The sequence below is a fragment of the Erythrolamprus reginae genome, chromosome 1 (assembly GCF_031021105.1).
Source record: "Erythrolamprus reginae isolate rEryReg1 chromosome 1, rEryReg1.hap1, whole genome shotgun sequence".
Taxonomy (NCBI): Eukaryota; Metazoa; Chordata; class Lepidosauria; order Squamata; family Dipsadidae; genus Erythrolamprus; species Erythrolamprus reginae.
Genome location: NC_091950.1, coordinates 373,546,079 through 373,566,541, shown reverse-complemented (window position 1 = coordinate 373,566,541; position 20,463 = coordinate 373,546,079). Strand labels below are relative to the sequence as shown.

Here is a 20,463-nt window from a genome sequence, read left to right as displayed (position 1 = left end):
TGCGGGACATTCTGCATAAGCCACGCCCACCATGTGGTAGTAAAGAATTTGGTAGCCCTTCACTGCCCTGGCCCCATCTCTGGCTCCAATACAGAGCCTTCTCCAGACTCCAGGCTTGGCCCATGGTCCTTCCCAGCCTCCTCACTGTCCGACTCTGCTGCCAGCTCTGGTGGAGCATAACAGTGGGGTGGGGAGAGGGAGGTTTGGTTTTGCTCTCCTGGATCTGCAGCCTCTCAAATTTTCTCTTCCTCCGCAGCTGTAACTGTAACTCCCACATGCCTCCCCCAGTGAAAGTGGCTGTGGCAGGGGATCAGAGCTACCTGAGCATCGTCCTGCGCTTTTTTGTGGAGCAGCTAGCCAGCAAGACTCCTGATTGGCTGAACTACCTCCGTTTTCTCGTGGTGCCCTTGGGTAAGAATCTTGCTCCCTGGCGCCAGTTCTGAAAAGATGTGGTGTATTTAAACCGGGGAGCCTCCCTCCCTCCCTCCCTTCCTTCCTTCTAATAATAATAATTTATTAGATTTGTATGCCGCCCTTCTCCGAAGATTCGGAGCGGCTCACAGCAACAATAAACAATATGGTACAAATCCAATAATTAAAAACTAAATTTAAGAAACCCACTATCATTAAAAACAATCAACACTACCCAATCATAACCACACATGAATCTTACTAGCCAAAGGGGATATATCAATTTCCCTATGCCTGGCGACATAGTTAGGTCTCCAGAGTCTTGCGGAAGGCGAGGAGGGTGGGAGCAGTTCAAATCTCCAGAGGGAGTTGATTCCAGAGGGCGGGGCTGCCACAGAGAAGGCTTTTCCCCTGCGTCCCGCCAAATGACATTGTTTAGTCAATAGGACCCGGAGAAGGCCAATTCTGTGGGACCTGATCGGCTGCTGGGATTCGATTCGATTCCTCCTTTCCTTCCTTCCTTCCTTCCTTCCTTCCTTCCTTCCTTCCTTCCTTCCTTCCTTCCTTCCTCCCTCCCTCCCTCCCTCCCTCCCTCCCTCCGTTCCTTTTTGTTAACATGCAAAAGCAGCTATGCCAACCAGGAAAAAGAAAACATGGGCTAGAGCAGTGGTTCTCAACCTTTTAATGCCACAATCCCTTAATACAGTTCCTCATGTTGTGGTGACCCCCAACCATAAGTCGCACACCAATTCTCCCAACACCCCCACTATAAATGTCTGATTACTCAGATTATAAAAATATGTTCCAAGACACCAGAATAGAAGCTTTAGTTCCTAACACCATGGGAAATTTGTCTTTTCCCATGGTCTTAGGTGACCCCTGTGAAACAGTCATTCGACCCCCAAAGGGGTCCTGACCCCCAGGTTGAGAACCACTGGGCTAGAGAAATGTGGAGAAGAAGCAATTTGCTATTCCTGTATATTTACTCAGACATTTCTGAGCATTGGCTCAAGTTTGTTAGGAGACGATGAGGAAATTGTCTTGTTTGGTATTGTCCGCTTTTTCTCCCCTTGGTTTAAACCCTTCTCTGTGTCCTTCCCAGGCTCTCACCCGCTGGCCAAGTACCTTGGTTCAGTTGATAATAGATACAGCACTCTGTTCCTGGATGCAGCCTGGAGAGAACTCTTTAGCAGAGTTGAAGCCCCTAATTCAGGTAAGAGCTAGAACTGGCTGCAGCAGTGCAGACCAGTCATAGGATATCTGACATCTAAGGAGCTGTTGGCCCCCACTGGTGCTCTGGTGTGCCTCTTCCCAACCCCTTCTCTCCATCACTTTCCAGACACCGTGGACATCCCTGGCCGGGTTGCTCAGTTCATTACAGGTGCCAATGTATCTCACCAACTACCCATTTCAGAGGCTATGTTGACCTACAAACAGAAAAGGTAGGACAGCTTGCAGTCTTCCTTCCTTTCATCCCTCCATCCTTTCACTCTCCTAGAGGCCTCACTCAGTAACAGCATTACTTATTTGAACCCACCCAACAGGGAGCCCACCTTTTGTGGTCCATGGCTGCATTCCCCTATTTCTTGGTGTGTGGGAGGGTGGGTGTACTGGGCTGGGCAGTGAGGACTGAGAAGGAAGACTGGTTTGTTCTCTGCCGTGTTGAGATAGGACAGACACAAAACATACTGTAGTGCAGTGTTTCCCAACCTTGGCAACTTGAAGATATCTGGACTTCAACTCCCAGAATTCCCCAGCCAGCAAATGCTGGCTGGGGAATTCTGGGAGTTGAAGTCCAGATATCTTCAAGTTGCCAAGGTTGGGAAACACTGCTGTAGAGAATACTCTGAAATAGGCCTTATTCACTGTTCAAAGGAATAAAGGGAACATTTAAACAATATAACTCCAAGTCAATCAGACTTCTGTGAAATCAAACTGTCCACTTAGGAATCAACTTTCATTGACAATCAATTTAACATGCTGTTGTGCACATTCAGTTTTGTACAGAGCAAAGTACTCAATGAGAATATTTCATTCATTCAGGTCTAGGATGTGTTCTTTGAGGGTTTCCTTTATTTTTTTTGAGCAGTATATTTAAAAACAGGATAATTTCTGTGATGCTTCGAAACCAGAAAAAAACTCTATGTGTCTGACCCAGCTCTTATCTACTTGACGTCGTTGACCGACTCATTATGACCTGGCGGGAAATGAAACCTTCCCATTGGTGATGTGAGAGGTTGGGGGGAGAAGGGTAGGGCAGGGCAGTAAGTCATAAAGAAGTGATTTAGTTATCTGGATACATGATTGTGTTATGTACAAGGATTGCGATGAGGTGGCTTCCTGCCTCCATTGCCATGTACGGGACTTGTACTTCTGGTATTGCTTTGTAGGCATTTGCATTGGTGGCTTCTGGCCAGAACACCTAGACCAATGATGGGGAACTTTTTTGTGGTTGTGTGCCAAAAGTATGTGCGTGCCCCCCCAATAGTTCCCATGCATCGCAGCACCCACAATGCAATGCGCACCCCACCTGCACATGCATACATGACTGCCCCCCACGTATGTACACCTGCGCCACCCACACATTATTATGATTTTTATTATTATTTATTAGATTTGTATACCGCCCCTCTCCAAAGACTCAGAGCGGCTCACAACAAGCAACAGTACAAATCCAATACATTAAAACAACTTAAAATCCTTAATATAAAAAACAATCATACATCTCATACAGACCATACATAAAGTGGAAACGGCCCAGGGGAATCAATTTCCCCATGCCTGACGACAGAGGTGGGTTTTGAGGAGTTTGCGAAAGGCAAGGAGGGTGGGGGCAATCCTACTCTCCGGGGGGAATTGATTCCAGAAGGTCGGGGCCGCCACAGAGAAGGCTCTTCCCCTGGGTCCCGACAGACGACATTGTTTCGTCGACGGAACCCGGAGAAGGCCAACTCTGTGGGACCTAACCGGTCGCTGGGATTCGTGCGGAAGAAGGCGGACCCCCTCGGTCCATTTTGGGCCTGGAAAGCCTCCTGCACCAAATTTTGTCAGCGCGAATGGTCTGCCGCTGCTCCTCCTCCTCCTCCAGCCAGCCTAGCACTCCCAGCAGCGTCCAGCATGACTGTTCACGCCAGCAAATGTTGTTGCCTTAGATTTCTCCTGAGAGAGCTTTCCCAGCCAGTGCATCTCTTACCACTTACCACAACTGCCGGGGAAGTGGCAGTGTGAGAACTGCCACCGCCAGGTGTGAAGGGGTGGAGGCGGCAGGAACAGCAGGCTGAGGGTTCCCTCCCACCCCACCAGAGGTTTTTTCCCTTTCCAGACCAGCTTCAAGCAAGCGGTGCACAAACTTCAGCGGTTCTTGTGCCGCCGCCTGCACCACTTGGTTGGAGCTGCTCTGGAAAGAAAAAAAATGCATCTGAATTGGTCCCTCTGAACAGATCCCTCTGAAGAGTCTCCCTATGTAGCCTCCCACTGAATTATGCGACCCAACATTGATTGCCCACCCAAAAGGAGCCTCCCCTCCAAGCTCTTCCAGGCGCCCGCTCTTTCTGCAGCAAACGAGCTGCAGGCGCAAAAAGCTCTTCCCCTCTACCTGCATGCTGTTGTTATATTAATATTAATTTTTATTAGATTTGTATGCTGCCCCTCTCCAAAGACTCAGGGCGGCTCACAACAAGGAACAGTACAAATCCAATACATTAAAACAATTTAAAACCCTTAATATAAAAAACAATCATGCATCTCATACAAACCATACGTTAAGCAGAAACAGCCCAGGAGAATCAATTTCCCCATGCCTGACGACAGAGGTGGGTTTTGAGGAGTTTGCGAAAGGCAAGGAGGGTGGGGGCAACCCTAACTACTGAATTATACGACCCAACATTGATCGCCCACGCAAAAGGAGCCCCCCCTCCAAGCTCTTTCTGCAGCGAACGAGTTGCAGGCGCAAAAAGCTCTATCCCTCTACTACTTGCTGTTACCAGCTCTCCACCCCTCTCTGCATCCAGGTTGCGGCTGGTGGCCCCGAGGTAGCAGCCTCTTGTTCGTCTTGGGGGGCAGGAGGCAGAACTAATAATAGATGCAGATAGAGAGGAAGCGCTTTTCACACCCCGGTTCATTTGTGTAGGAAAGTGCTGATGCTTAGAAGAGATCAGAAGGCAGGCTCCTTTTGGGTGGGCGATCACAGGTGTAGTTCAGTGGGAAGGCTAGGGAGGGTGACCTGTTTGGAGGGACCTAGGTGGGGCGAGTCCTTCTCTTGTTCTGCCGCCTGCACCGCTTGCTTGGAGCTGGTCTGGGAACAAAAAACCCCACCCTCAAATTACGTGGGACTCCCCGCTGAACTACGTGACCCAACAGTGATCGCCACCCAAAAGGAGCCTGCCTTCTGAGCACCATGTGTCAGCTGGGGAAACTCCAAATGCACAGCCTAGCCTGGGCAGCAACGGGGGTCCTCTGCCTAGGCAGCCCACCCCCCCTACCCTGCCCTCACCGACTGCTGGTCTAGCGGTACTCCGAACCACCTGCGGCCACACAAGAAGCTCTCATGGGCAGCGAGGGAGGGAAGCGACCACCAGAATCCCCAAACCAGACCAACTGGCCCGTGTGCACGCACACTCTAGAAATGAGATCATCTTCCAGGAGTGCGCAGCTGCTCTTCTAGTTTTTGGCACGCACATTCGAATTAAAACCTGCTGGGCGGTGCACCAGAACTCAGAAGAGCAACAGGCAATGGCTCCGCATGCTGGGAAAAACAGCTCTGGGTGCCACTTCCAGCACATGTGCCATAGGTTTGCTATCACAGACCTAGGCTGCATGTAGGTCAGTGGTGGGTTGCTGCTGGTTCAGACTGGTTTTTTAGAACTTGTAGTGAAAATTCGGTACTGCTCGCCAAACTGGGAGCAGTGATGGGCGATCCACGCCCCTGAACCGGTTCTCTGGTTGCGCGGATTTTTTTAAAAAACCTCTATGTATGCGCAAAGGCTTCTGCACATGTGCAGAGGGTCATTTCTGGGAAGGGACACGTACACGCAGAACATGCACTTCCGTCATGATGTGAACCGGTGGGGAAGGGAAGTAGAACCCGCCCTGATCTAAGTGATGTTTCTTCAGGTAGCTTGCCACCCACCAGCTGCAGCATGTTCTGCCGGGCTCTATGGTATGAGCCTCCCGAAAATTCAAGGGTACAAATTTCAGATGCACACACGTTTGAAAATTCAAAACAATGTTCTTTATCACAAAATTCAAAATAAGCAAAGCACTCTTTTTGTATTGCAAAGAGCACTCTTCCCAAAAAAACCGGGTAGTCTGTACAATTTCCCTTAAGGAGTCATTAAGTACTTAGCTAGCAGCTGTGAAGAAACTTCACACCCCTTCTTCTTCCAACGAAGTGAGACACACACACACGTTGTTCTGCTTTGGTTTCAAAGTCCAACAACACAAGTTCCCTGACGAACTCCGATCAGATATTCTTCCACAACGGCCAAACCTACATGCTGCTATTTATAGCAGCAGCCCTAATTACTGGAGCCCCACCCAAACACAGGTGGCCTCCCTTATTTCCTGTAATATGTTCTTACTTGGTCTCTTCTACGCATAATTCTGCGCTTGCGTGGGTCCAAAATGTCATCATCTGAATCAACAGAAGATAAGGGAGATTGACTGCCTGGGTTGTGTGCCAAGCCCTCCTCGGCCGAGTCACTCCCACCTTCTTCTTCGTCCGAAGAAACTAAACTCTGAACTGATTCTGTTGGCAATAACACAGGCCTGTGACATGTTGAATTTTCCCCTGCATCCACCTCCCCATTCCCTGGGGCAGGAGCTGGGCCAGAGCCAACCACAACACAGCATAACACACACATACATTTCCCCAGAATGACTACATTGCTTATCGTTGTTTAAATTGATCTAGAAATTCCAGCATTAAAAATCAGCCTGGAGTTGAACAAGTTCTTGGCATTGCAGAATCGGCAGTTACTGTGACGAAGGAAGTCTGTGGGATGAAAATGGGCCCTGAACCCCCTTTTGGGGAAGTCTTGGAGATCCCAAGAATGTGCCATTGAAATTTAGCTAGGAGCTGTCGGTTTATGCAATATCATTTTTATTATGGAAAGCAACAAAAGAGGTGTGCTCTAAGCCTCTAGTAGACTTGAATGCCGCTATTTTACTTTTTTTGTTGTTAAAAGCTATTAAAATTCCCTCTGACATTGTCACTCTCTGTCCCCGATGGCTTTAACTGTCAAAGATGGGATGAAGGCGGAAGAGGGAGCTGTGTAGCATCATCAAGAAACTCACTACTCAGATAACTGAAGGCAAAGATATCAAACTATGGGTAGGGAGACAGGGCCTAAATACGTATTTTAAAATATTCTCCATTATGAAAATACACCAGTATTTAAATCAAAAGCTAAAATGATGAAATGTTGGCAGTTTCTAATACTAAGAGGAGCCTGAAGAGCTTTGAATAAATTGTCTTTATCTTTTCCCCCCTAAAGTACATAGTAGGTGGAGAGAACCTGTCTTTGGCCTTAATATACCGTTCATATATTAGTACAGTGGTACCTCTACTTACGAACTTAATTCGTTCTGTGACCAGGTGCTTAAGTAGAAAAGTTTGTAAGAAGAAGCAATTTTTCCCATAGGAATCGATGTAAAAGCAAGTAATGTTTGTGATTGGGGAAACCACAGGGAAGGTGGAGGCCCTGTTTCCTGGAGAGGCTCCATGGAGGCTTCTCCCCGCCTTTTCCAGCCCTGTTTCCTCCCAGAAGATTCCTAGAGAGGCCCCACGGAGGCTTCTCCCGCCTTTTCCAACTACAGTTTGGGAGGCTGGGGTTTGTAAGTGGAAAATGGTTCTTGAAAAGAGGCAAAAAAATCTTGAACACCCGGTTCTTATCTAGAAAAGTTCGTAAGTAAAGGCGTTCTTAGGTAGAGGTACAACTGTATTTCTTCTGTTAGTTCTTTGACAACCTTCCTCAGAGAGTGCATGTATTCTGTTAACACACCTCATAATTTTTATTTATTTATTTTATTTATTGTTAGAGTTGAAAGGGACCATGCAGGTCATCAAGTCCAACCCCCTGTCTGAGCAGGAATCCTAAAGCACCCCAGCCAAATGGCAGTCCAATCTCCTCTTGAGAGTGTCCAGAGTTGGGGAGTTCACAACCTCCGCAGGCAGGTTGTTCCACTGGTTGATCGCTCTGACATTCAGGAAGTTCTTCCTTACTTCTAGGTTGAATCTCTCCTTGGTCAGCTTCCAGCCGTTGTTCCTCGTCCGGCCCTCTGGTGCTCTGGAGAATAGAGTGGCTCTCTCCTCTCTGTGGCAACCCCTCATATACCTGTATACAGCTATCATGTCCCCTCTGCCCCTCCTTTTCTCTAGGCTATCCATGCCCAGTTCCCGCAATCTCTCTTCGTAAGTCTTGGTTTCAAGTCCCCTAATCATTTTGGTTGCTCTTTTCTGCACCTTCTCCAGAGTTTCAATGTCTCTTTTGAAGTGTGGTGACCAGAACTGGATGCAGTACTCCAGATGTGGTCTGACCAGGGCGTAGTAGAGTGGTATTAAGACTTCCCTGGTCTTGGAGTGTATCCCCCTGTTGATGCAGCTTAGGATGGTGTTGGCTTTTTTTTGGCTTTTTTTTTAATGCAGAGCCATAGGGAGACGTGGGGTGTGGCATTGGATCAGGAATGGGTTCTAAATTAGTTTGCTACCCGTTCACGCTCACATGCACACCCACTGCTTCTGCACATGCGTAGAAGCGTCCCAGGCAGGTGGACAGAACCTCCTGCTGCTGTTGCCACTACCAGTTCACAGAACCAGGCTGAACTGGGAGCAACCCATCACCGCATTGGTTGCACATTCAGCCAATGTGTGGGGACAGAACCCAGCCAACATCTCAGTTGAGCAGAGAAGGCACCAGCATCTCTCTGGTGAATTGTTTGCAATGCAGGGAGTTCTAGGTCACCTCAGACACCCTGTTGTTGTGAGGAAAAACTTTAATTTGTTTGACTTTGTTTGAAATGATTACAAATAATTGAAGAGCAGTGGCAATGATTTGCGGGTTTATTCACGCTTGGTATCTGAATGGAGAGGACATGAGCGTTTGTGCCAAATGAAGATGGCTAGATCTGTGAAGGCATCACACCACAATCATGCAAAATGAATGGAGAAGGTCTATGGCAGAAGCTGACACCTCCCTCTTTGGCTGTGGTCTCTGCCAGGCAGCAGATCTGTTGTGGATGACCAAAAAAAAGGCCTCTCTTGGCAGCAAATGCGGTTTTTAAGAAGTCGGTTTAATTCACCGGTGCCGATTGGTTTATTGGATGGAACGGCATGTTTTTAATCTTTAAAGGGATTGGCCCCTTGTTCACTGCTGCTAGTTTTGGTGTTCTCATTCTTGTACCCCAGCAAACCTCTCTCTCTTTTTCTCTTATTCTCATTTTCTATTTCTCTGCATCTCTGTCCTGTTTGAAGTCCGCCAGATTTGACATTCTCTTTGCGTTCCGGTTGTGGCTTGTAACAACTTGTCCAAAAATAACTGGCTTTGGGGCCTCTGGGAAAGGGCAGGCCAATGGGGAGGGTGACGGGTCAGGTGATGCCCCCAGGCTGTCATAATCCAAGGCTCCACCAAACGTGGTACCTCCAAATGCTTTGGAGGACAGCTCCTCTCTTTCTCTGAGACCCCTTGTGATCACCTGCAATGTAAAACCCTGCCAAATACAGTAAGTATGTCAAGTGGGAAATTGCTGCAAATACAGTGATACCTTGTCTTACAAACTTAATTGGTTCCAGGACGAGGTTCTTAAGGTGAAAAGTTTGTAAGACGAAACAATGTTTCCCATAGGAATCAATGGAAAAGCGATTAATGTGTGCAAGCCCAAAATTCACCCCCTTTGCCAGCCGAAGTGCCCGAAGCAAAAACACAGAGGTCCGGAGGTGGGGTTTCGAGGACTTTGGTGTTTTTGCGATGCTGCAATTTCACTGATGCTCCCTTCGCTGGGAAATTCTACCTCTGGACTTTCGTTGCCAGCGAAGCGCTCATTTTTGCGATGCTGGGATTCCCCTGCTGGGATTCCCCTGCAGTATCGCAAAAACATGGAAGTCCGGAGGTGGGGTTTCCCATGGAGGGGAGCCTCAAGGGAATCCCAGCAGCGCAAAAACGGGTGCTTCACTGGCAATGGAAGTCCGGAGGCGGGGCATCCCAACAGCAGCGGTAGGTTTGTAAGGTGAAAATAGTTTGTAAGAAGAGGCAAAACAATCTTAAACTCCAGGTTTGTATCTCGAAAAGTTTGTATGATGAGGCGTTTGTAAGACGAGGTATCACTGTAATTTGAAATCTTGCTGTTCTTCTTTGTGGAATTTGAGCTATCTTCTGCCGAAAGCTAACCAGGAATGCCTTGGGAAGAAAAGTAACCTCTCTGTAACCACTAATTCAAGGGCCACGAGGCTCCGGGCCTTTCTGCTCTCTCCTTCCTTCCGCTCGTTGAGGACAATATAGCACTGTCGGCCCAGCCTTGCCAAGTGAGATAGGCCCTGTGTGTTTTCTCCCAGCGCCAGTATCTTAACTGCTTGCATTCAAGTGGTGCTGACGCCTGTCCCTCTTCTTGATTTTTGGCATTCAAGGAAAAGAAGCCTCTATTTTGATTTTTATATCAGGTATTGGACTGTGGCTTGCTGCCGTGTCGCCTTTCTCTTTCTGTGTCCGTCCGTCTCATCTCTCTGTCTAGGAACAGAACGAGTGCTTCCCCTGCCTTGTCTTGCCTGAGGCCAGGCTGCTGGCTGTCCCTGGTTGCATGTGAGAACTCCCACCTGTGGAAGCCGCAGAGAAGGAAGCCCGCCCTCTTCTTCCTTCCGCTCGAGTCTCTTCTGCCGTTCGTCCCTTTGCCTCCCCAGCTTTCCTGTGCACTCTGATCCTGTGCTCAGCATTGGGGTTGCGCGCGGGGTGGAGAGGGGGGAGGCGGGAGTTTGCTATGCTATGTGAGAGTGAGGGAACCATCCCCGCTTCCTCCCGCCTTCCCAAGAAAGAGACACCGTTGCTTGCCTCTGCGATAGCTGCTTGTTTTATTACGTCAGGCTTTTGCTGGGGTTGCCTGGCCAAATCCTGGAGTCAGTTCATTTCTCCCAAAGTTGCCCTTTCGGCTCGGGCACCGCAAGGGGAGCGGGGTGGGTGAGGGGGGCAGAACTATTTGACAGGTTGGGAACGTGACCAGCAAAGGACTTATGGGGGGCAAAAGCTTTGGGGGAGCTCCATTTCACAGGTGGCCTTTGCAAGTGGAGGACTTTGCAGGGGCTCGCAATGTGTAATTGCCTCTGTTCCGTTTTTGCAGCCCGGATGAGGACTCCTGCCAGAAATTTGTGCCGTTTGTTGGGGTAAGTGATTGGAGTGCATCAGCCAATAATTTTGCTGGAGCAGAATCTGAATACTATCCAGCCTGGAGTAGGGTTTTTTTAATGACTGGTTAAAAAGAATTCATTGCAGAATGTGCAAATACGTCATTAAAAGCAACCTTGGGAGCTTTAAAATGCGTGGACTTCAACTTCCAGGATTCCCCAGCCATTTCCTTTGCTTCTCGAGAGATGCCTGCAGGAGAAACGGAATGTGTATGCCTTGCATGAAGGGGTCTACTGCGAATTGTTGTGCTGGTGGTGGTGGTGGTGGTTATTGGTTGAAGCTGTGGGTGGGCCCTTCCAGGAGGTTCTCAGGGTGTGGCCAAAAAGTCAAGGTGGCAGACGTGACCATGGCGCAATGAAACCTCCATCTGTAATGCACATTAAAAAAAACCAAACCAGCTTCTGTGACTTTTTGGAACCTCTCATTCCACCCCAAGATCTGCCTGTCAGGGTGGTGGGATATTGGGATATTGCAATGTCTTGGTTTTGAGAATTTTTTCCTCCCGCGCAGGTGGTGAAAGTGGGACTTGTGGAGCAGTCCTTCAGCACTTCAGGTGAGCAATGGGCCCGGGGTGGCGATAAGAGTTGATATCCCTGAGGCAACAGCCCTGCTCTGTTTTCACTCCTGCTTTGTTTCCTGCAGACCCGGGGAAACCTGGGCTAATTATGGAGCTGAAGTCATGCTATGGCAACCTGCCTCGACTATAACCTCTCTTGGTTTTGCACGTGACTGAGGCCTAGGCTTCTGAGAACAACAGCAACCCAAAAAGGCAGGAGAGGCAAAATGAATCCATGCGTGGTCATACTGCAGTAGAATCATGGCAATTTTCACATTTGAAATTTGGGAAGCTCCTCTTTAAATCCACTTATTCATTTATTTTATTTTTATTTATTTTTATTTATTTTTATTTATTTTTATTTATTTATTTATTTTGTCCAATACACAATGAGGGTTTTAGTGGGTATATATATACACATAATAAAATACATGATGAAGGTTATAGAGGAGATACTCATAATAAAGTACAGTGGTACCTCAAGATACGAACCCCTCGTCTTACGAACAACTCGTGATACGAACCCGGGGTTCAGAAAATTTTTGCCTCTTCTTACGAACTTTTTTCGAGTTACGAACCGGCGTTCGGAGACTGCTGGGAAGCCGCGCGGCTGTTTTAAAAGGTGACAGCCGGGCGGCGGGGCTTCCCAGAAGCCTCCCGAACGCCGGTTCGTAACTCGAACAAAGTTCGTAAGAAGAGGCAAAATTTTTCTGAACCCCGGGTTCGGTTCGGGGGGGTGCTGGGAAGCCCCCCAGGCTGGCTGCGACCTTTTAAAAGAGCCGCGCCGCTTCCCATCTGTCTCCTGAAGCCGAATGGCAAAGCCGAACTTCCGCGTTCGGCTTCAGGAGACAGCTGGGAAGCGGCGCGGCTCTTTTAAAAGGTCGCAGCCGGCCTGGGGGGCTTCCCAGCACCACCCCGAACCCGGGTTTGGGGGGGTGCTGGGAAGCCCCCCAGGCCGGCTGTCACCTTTTAAAACAGCCGCGCGGCTTCCCAGCAGTCACCGAAAGCCGTTTTTTTGCGGGGGGTTTTTTGGTTGCACGGATTAATTGACTTTACATTGTTTCCTATGGGAAACAATGTTTCGTCTTACGAACCTTTCGTCTTACGAACCTCCTCCTTGCACCAATTAAGTTCGTATCCTGAGATATTACTGCATATCTAAGAAATAATAGAAAAGAAGGTATAGTAATAGAACATATCAATGAAAGAATAGAAGAAGAGATATAGGAATAGAAGAAAGGTATAGGAGATATAGGAGAGCAATAGGACAGGGGATGGAAGGCACTCTAGTGCACTTGTACTCGCCCCTTACTGACCTCTTAGGAATCTGAAGAGGTCAACCGTAGATAATCTAAGGGTGTAAAGTGTTGGGGGTTTGGGGATGACACTATGGAGTCCGGTAATGAGTTCCACGCTTCAACAACTCGGTTACTGAAGACATATTTTTTACAGTCAAGTTTGGAGTGGTTAATATTAAGTTTAAATCTGTTGTGTGCTCTTGTGTTGTTGTGGTTGAAGCTGAAGTAGTCGCCGACAGGCATGACGTTGCAGCGTATGATCTTGTGGGCAATACTTAGATCAGGGGTCCCCAAACTTGGCAACTTTAAGATTTATGGACTTCAACTCCCAGAATTCTCCAGCTAGCATAGCTAGCTGGAGAATTCTGGGAGTTGAAGTCCACAGGGGTTAAAGTTACCAAGTTTGAAGACCTCTGACTTAGATCTTGTTTAAGGCGTCTTAGTTCTAAACTTTCTAGGCCCAGGATTGAAAGTCTGGTCTCGTAGGGTATTCTGTTTCGAGTGTCCTTTTCCATTTTTTCCTCATCTCATTACTAGGGTTTCAAATTGAGGAGATTTAGCACCCTTCCCCCCTTTGTCCTCACATCATTCTGACAATCTCGCTCTTCAGCCACCATTCATTTAGCCAGGAAGGCTGGAGGGGGAATTGTTATGTTATGGTTTGTTTGTTTTGAATCTGCTGAAAACTGCAGGTCTGTTCAGATGAATGTGATTACATCTCTCCTTCATTACTAAACCCATCCTACAACACTGAGGTTACACAAGGAGGTTGTAGATGGGGGGGAGAGAAAAGTAGAGAATAGTTTGGTGTCTCTCTTCCTTATTTTTTTGGTGTTCAAGCAAACATCTGAACATCAAATGGGTCTGAATGCCCTCCAAAAGGAGCGCTCATCCACACCCAGTTATGGCATGCAGAAACAGCTTCATGTCTTTAATTATTGTATTTTTGCTGCTTTTATTATCTTATACGTGATGTTTTTACTGTGGATTGGATTATCAGATTGGGTTTTTTTTTTACTGAATATTGGTTTTTTTAATTTTGTATACCTCTCTGAGGTCCTTTGGGATAAAGAGGGTGTTTTGTCTAACATGGCAAATTAACTTCCAATTAAGGCTCAGACACAGGGTTTTGAAATGAAATAGTCTATTGTACAGGCTCCTCTCAATTTCTATGGCTTGTCAATCCTTCTAATAATTATGATTACACCAACCAATCAAATCACTAAAACATAATCACCCAATCTATTTGCTACATTCAAACCAAATCTCCACCCCCACACTATATACTAGGAAGAAAGGACAGTTGCAAACATTCCATTTTACAACAGCACGAAGCTTGGAACTTCAGCCTGATGATGGTGAATGTGATTTCACTGAAACGTCGCATAGACATGCAAAATATTACACAGGGCAAAACCCGAACCATCATCAGGCTGAAGTTTCAAGCTTCGTGCTGTTGTAAATATATATATATAAACACAAAATGAATTTGCATAATATTTACAATTCTGTTTCCATTGATTCATTCTTTTTCTTAAACGTTAGTTCAATTCTTTTTTCTTTTCTATCTAGCTATATAATTTCCCCCAAACTGTATAGTAGTCTTTATTTTGTTTATTCTGTAATTCATATGTTAATTTGTTTAATTTAGCACAATCTAGCATTTTCCTAATCACCATTTCTTCATTTGGTATATTTTCCTTTTTTCCAAGTTTGTGCAAACACCAGCCTTGCTGATGTTAATATATGTGTTATCAAGTAGTAGTCTTCCTTACCATGCTTCTTTTTAGACTTAGGGAAGCTTACAACCTGTTAGCAATAGTACTTTCTAACAGAGCCAGCCTATTGCCCCCACAATCTGGGTCCTCATTTTACCCACCTCGGAAGGATGGAAGGCTGAGTCAACCTTGAGCCGGTGGTGAGATTTGAACCGCTGACCTACAGATCTAGCAGTCAGCTTTAGTGGCCTGCAGTACCGCACTCTACCCACTGTGCCACCTCGGCTCATTAAAGGACCTGGCTGCGATCCAACCACAGTACAGGGTAGCCCAGACAATCGGTTCTTTTAGATCTAAAAGAGCCACACATAAAAAGCCTAAACTGTATAACAAGCAAGATTATACCCAAATCTCTTACAAGCTATCGGGAGGTCCTTAATGACAGCAGATATCCCTCCAAGGTCTGGCCAAATCCCCCAGGACCCAGTGCTAGGCTGTGTGCAGAAGCTTCCAGCTTAAAGGCCAGTACAGTGGTACCTCTACTTAAGAACATTTTTTTCATTCCGTGACCAGGTTCTTAAGTAGAAAAGTTTGTAAATAGAAGCAATTTTTCCCAAAGGAATCAATGTAAAAGCAAATAATGCATGCAAACCCATTAGGAAAGAAATAAAAGCTCAGAATTTGGGTGGGAGGAGGCGGAGGAAGAAGAGGAGGACAGTTGTTGGTGAAGGAAGAAGATGAGGGGAATAAAAAAAATCCAAAACTTTAAGGCTTTAAAAAAAAAAGAGGCACTCTGAGGAGATGAGGAGGAGCACGCGCCTCCTATATACCTGGCGTGAGGCTGCCTCCCATACACTGCGCCAGAGAGAGAAACCCAGGGGGAATGGCAGGAAACTGGCCGGGCCTTCATGCTGCTCTCAAATTTCCTGAGAAATTTTTCTGGGCTCGGGTTCTTAAGTGGAAAATGGTTCTTAAGAAGAGGCAAAAAAAATCTTGAACACCCGGTTCTTATCTAGAAAAGTTCTTAAGTAGAGGCCTTCTTAGTAGAGGTACCACTGTATTAAGTTTTCATGAAAATATGGCACCATGACTTTTAAGGTTCTGCTTCTAAGGTCACGAGGCTGCAAAGTCTTAACTTTGACCAGGTGGCACATCACTCTGGGACGAGCATTGAAAGTTTGGAACTTTCCGCAAACAAGGAAATCTTTGCAGCTATGTGAAGACCCTACACACACACACACACACACACACACACACACACACACACACACTCTTCTTTATCCAGCAAGAGTGTAAAGCAAATAGGTTAGCTCAAAATCAACCCTACACTTTTCTTAATATGAAGAAGAAATCAAAATAGGGCGCTCGCCTCTTCAAAATACAATGGCATTCCGCATTGCTACTACCGAGAGATTCATTGTGCTTCTTGTTGTTGCTTTAAAAGAGATTGTTTTGTGACTTGTGTGAAATGTAGAACAAGAGAAAAGATGTGGCACGCTTGGAGAAAAAGTGTTGTTTTGACATTTGTCTTTGAGAAGCCTCAAAAGGGCAAGCATGTATTGTTACGGAGTAAAATTAAACGCCTCTCCCTGCATTCTCCCTCCCTTCTCTCTGATAAAGGAATAGGAGTCAAATAATAACACTTGGTAGTTATTGTGGCTCTAGGGCAGAGGTGCAGCCAATTTATTTTTGCACCACATTTTTTACCAAGAGATTGTGCTGAAAGTACTTGTTCAAATATAAATATCACTATATCAAATGTGTCCAATTACATGAATTCAATTACTGTTCATTTGGAAAGTACCAAGTTTAATTAAGCATAAAATAAATCATGTACATTAATCATGTCTAATAATAATAGCACATTCAGTATCTAGATAGACCAAACAGAAAAAAGACTGAAAAATGAAGCATAGAAAGTAGAAGAACATTGGGTGGGGGGGGGGGTGGGGGGGTGTTTTCCAACCAGGAAGAGATTCATTGGAATTCTATGTCCTGAAACCATAGAAGATGCTTCAAACTAGCTAGTAGATAGCTGGGCAATCAAGAGTATCAGGATGCAATGCTGTTTTGGTTCCAGATTAGGGGGGGAAACAAACAAATGCCAACCCTATGCCATGGTTTCTTATACTGAATTGTCTGGGAACAAACCACATAACTGTTGAAAGGCTGTTTTCAAACCACAGTGGCTCGGTTGACACAATGAATTAAACAGTGATGAAATCCTTTTTTTTTTACTACTGGTTCAGTGGGCATGACTTGTTGGGCGTGTTGTGACTTGTTGGGCGTGACTTGTTGGGTGTGGCAGGGGAAGGATACTGCAAAAAACCCATTCCCTCCCCACTCTGGGGCCAGTCAGAGGTGATATTTGCTGATTCTACTCAAAAATCACTAGAGGTGATATTTGTCGAACTACTCAAAATGTCTGCCATCTGTTCTCTGAACTACTCAAAATGTCCGCTATCTGTTCTCTGAACTACTCAAAATGTCCGCTATCAGTTCTCTGAACTACTCAAACTGTCCGCTATCAGTTCTCTGAACTACTCAAACTGTCCGCTATCAGTTCTCTGAACTACTCAAAATGTCCGCTATCTGTTCTCTGAACTACTCAAAATGTCCGCTATCAGTTCTCTGAACTACTCAAACTGTCCGCTATCAGTTCTCTGAACTACTCAAACTGTCCGCTATCAGTTCTCTGAACTACTCAAAATGTCCGCCATCTGTTCTCTGAACTACTCAAAATGCCTGCCATCTGTTCTCTGAACTACTCAAAATGTCCGCTATCTGTTCTCTGAACTACTCAAAATGTCCGCTATCTGTTCTCTGAACTACTCAAAATGTCCGCTATCAGTTCTCTGAACTACTCAAACTGTCCGCTATCAGTTCTCTGAACTACTCAAACTGTCCGCTATCTGTTTTCTGAACTACTCAAAATGTCCGCCATCTGTTCTCTGAACTACTCAAAATGTCCGCCATCTGTTCTCTGAACTACTAAAAATGTCCGCTATCTGTTCTCTGAACTACTCAAAATGTCCGCTATCTGTTCTCTGAACTACTCAAACTGTCCGCTATCAGTTCTCTGAACTACTCAAAATGTCCGCTATCTGTTCTCTGAACTACTCAAACTGTCCGCTATCTGTTCTCTGAACTACTCAAAATGTCCGCTATCTGTTCTCTGAACTACTCAAACTGTCCGCTATCAGTTCTCTGAACTACTCAAAATGTCCGCTATCTGTTCTCTGAACTACTCAAAATGTCCACTACGGGTTCTTCAGAACCTGTCGGAACCTGCTGGATTTCACCCCTGGACTAAGCTGAAACCACATTGTGACCAGGGACAGATTCTCATTTCTGCTGCTACTGGTGCGCTGCGCACACAGCTTTGCTTGTCTTGTGTGTGCACACGCATGTCCCAGCATGTTTTTGCTTCTGCGCATGTGCAGGAAGCAAAGTCTCATGAGGGGATGTGTGCGTGCATGAGATTTCGGTGATTTTGTTTTGCTTCTGCACATGTGCAGGAAGCAAAGTCTTGTGAAGGGATGCGCACATGCGTGAGATTTTGGCCATTTTTTTGCTTCTGCGCATGCTGAAATCTCTCACACCCGTATGTCCCCTCATAAGATTTTGTTTCCTGCGCATGCGCAGAAGCAAAAGGAAGTTGGGACGCGCATGCAGGACAGGCCTAGCTATATGCGCAGCTCAACTTTTACTACCAGTGTGGCGTCCTTATCCGTTCCGGTAGGAACCCACTACTGATGGTGACATAGCTTGTATGCAAATCCAGCTGGTGCCTCTGTCCTTTCATTGTTCCTTCCATAGTAAACTACCTTGTTAAGTCTGGTAGGGCAAGGCCTATGGAAACAGTCTAGCTCTAACAGCAGATAAAAACCTCCTTTGCTCCTCATTCCAAACAGCCAGGTTTTCCCCCTAAGTCAGTGATGGTGAACCTAGGGCATGAGTGCCACAGGTGGCACGTGGAGCTATATCTGCTGGGACGTGAACCATTGCTCTAGCTCAGCTCTAATGTGCATGTGTGTGCTGGCCAGTTGATTTTTGGCTTGCACAGAGTCTTTCGGAGGCAGTTTTGGCTTCCAGAGAGCCTCTGGGGCAATGGGGGAGGACATTTTTACCCTTCCCCAGCTCCAGGAAAGCCTTTGGAGCCTGGGAAGTGTGAAACACGAGCTACTGGGCCCACTAGAAGTTGGGAAACAGGCTGTTTCCGGCCTCTAGAGGACTTCCAGGGAGTGGGGGAAGCTGTTTTTGCCCTCCCCAGGCATTGAATTATGCTCTTTCGGCATCCGAGGCAAAACAGGTTCACCATCACTGCCCTAAGTCCTCCAGGGAGACAAGACATGTAATCCAGTGCTTTCTCACAATTTCCTCTAGTTGATTCTGACGATGCTACCATCTGTTCCACCTCGCTGCTGAGCTCATCGTCTCCCTCTGGTGGAGGGATCCCTTATACCAAGGAAGCTATAGGAACCCCTCCGCCTTCTCCCTCTGTCAGCAGTGGGCTCTCAGGAACTGGGTAAGCATCTTTCAATTTGCTTATGGGCATTTTGTGATACTGTTAACTGGACAGAGCTCTTTCGTTTAGCATATTTAGGTTGGCATGATTTCTTTGGGTAGCAGGCTGCACTTGTAGCGTTTACAGAGTTGACACTCCAAATCCAGAATCAGAATCGGATTTTGGACCAGAATCCTATTTTGGGGAGGGCATAAAGAAGTGTGTTAGCCTTTACAATGCTTAAGGCAGTGATTTTCAACCTTTTTTGAGCCAGGGCACATTTTTTATATTTACAAAATCCTGGGGCACACCACCAACCAAAATGACACAAAATGACACTCTAACACAGTACATATTACATACAGTAGTACCTCATGATACAAATCCCTCGTCATATGAACTTTTCGGGATACGAAAACGGATTTGGAAATTTTTTGCCTCTTCTAACGAACTTTTTTCGCCTTACGAACCTGCCGCCGCAAACGCCGAACCCGGAAGTTTGGCAAAAGTTCGGGTTCGGGTGGCCGCCAAGAAGCGCCGCTACCCAGCTGTCACCTTCCGAAACAGCCGGGAGGCTTCTTGGCGTTCTCCCAAACGCCGAACCCAGAAGTTCGGCAAAAGTTCGGGTTCGGCATTCGGGAGGCCACCGAGAAGTGCTGCTGCCCGGCTGTCACCTTCACAGAAGAGCTGCGGAGCTGTCGGACGGTTGGGAGGCTCAAACGGAGGTGGGGAATTCCAATAAGGAATTCCATGGGTGGAGCTTTGACGTCATGGAGACATCCTTCCTGGCCGGCCGAAACGTGGACTCCAGGAAGGATGTCTTCGTGACATCAAAGCTCCACCCATGGAATTCCCTATTGGGATTCCCCACCTCCGTTTGAGCCTCCCGACCGGCTGACAGCTCCATGGCTCTTCTTCGAAGGTGACAGCCGGGCGGCGGTGCTTCGCAGCATTCTCCCGAACCCGAACGCTGAACCCGAACTTTTGCCGAACTTTTCGGGTTCGACGTTCGGGAGAACGCCGAGAAGCCCCCCGGCTGTTTTGGAAGGTGACAGCCCGGTCGTGGCGCTTCTTGGTGGCCTCCAGAACCCAAACCCAAACTTTTGGCGTTTGGGAAAACGCAGAGGAGCACCCGGCTGTTTCAAAAGATGACAGCCGGGCGGTGGCGCCCAGCAGAGCGCTGTTTTTGCGATTTTTTTTTGCTTGCACGCATTAATCGGTTTTACGTTGTTTCCTATGGGAAACATTGTTTCGTCTTATGAACTATTCATCTTACGAACCTCCTCCCGGAACCAATTAAGTTCGTAAGACGAGGTATCACTGTATATAATTAATAATATAGTTTCTAAATGTATTTATACTCACTTAGTGTGAAACCTGGGCCAGTTTCGATGAACACAAACAGGACATCCTGGCAGGAACGGTAGTTTGGGGACCCATGTTTAATTTCCCCACGGCACACCTGACCATGTCTCATGGCACACTGGTTGAAAAACACTGCTTAAGGCACCATTTCACTCTACAATCTTTCTTGGAGCACTCCTCTTCCTGCCCTCTCCCCCAGCATAAATGGAGGGGGGGGGAG

General features: G+C 46.8%; 1 protein-coding gene across 5 annotated transcripts in view; it reads left to right on the top strand.

The window, feature by feature from the left end:
• Positions 1-20,463, top strand: part of LOC139157630 (phosphofurin acidic cluster sorting protein 1-like) — a 249,688-nt gene that overhangs the window by 223,149 nt on the left and 6,076 nt on the right. For all 5 annotated transcript variants that reach the window (XR_011557518.1, XR_011557517.1, XM_070734609.1 and 2 more), the window contains 6 exons: positions 257-411; positions 1,514-1,624; positions 1,751-1,853; positions 10,735-10,777; positions 11,310-11,352; positions 18,758-18,899. Coding sequence is in view for 3 of the 5 variants with exons in the window: in XM_070734609.1 (XP_070590710.1) it covers positions 257-411; positions 1,514-1,624; positions 1,751-1,853; positions 10,735-10,777; positions 11,310-11,352; positions 18,758-18,899 (597 nt within the window). In the remaining 2 variants the exon portion in view is untranslated. The remainder of the gene's footprint in view (positions 1-256; positions 412-1,513; positions 1,625-1,750; positions 1,854-10,734; positions 10,778-11,309; positions 11,353-18,757; positions 18,900-20,463) is intronic.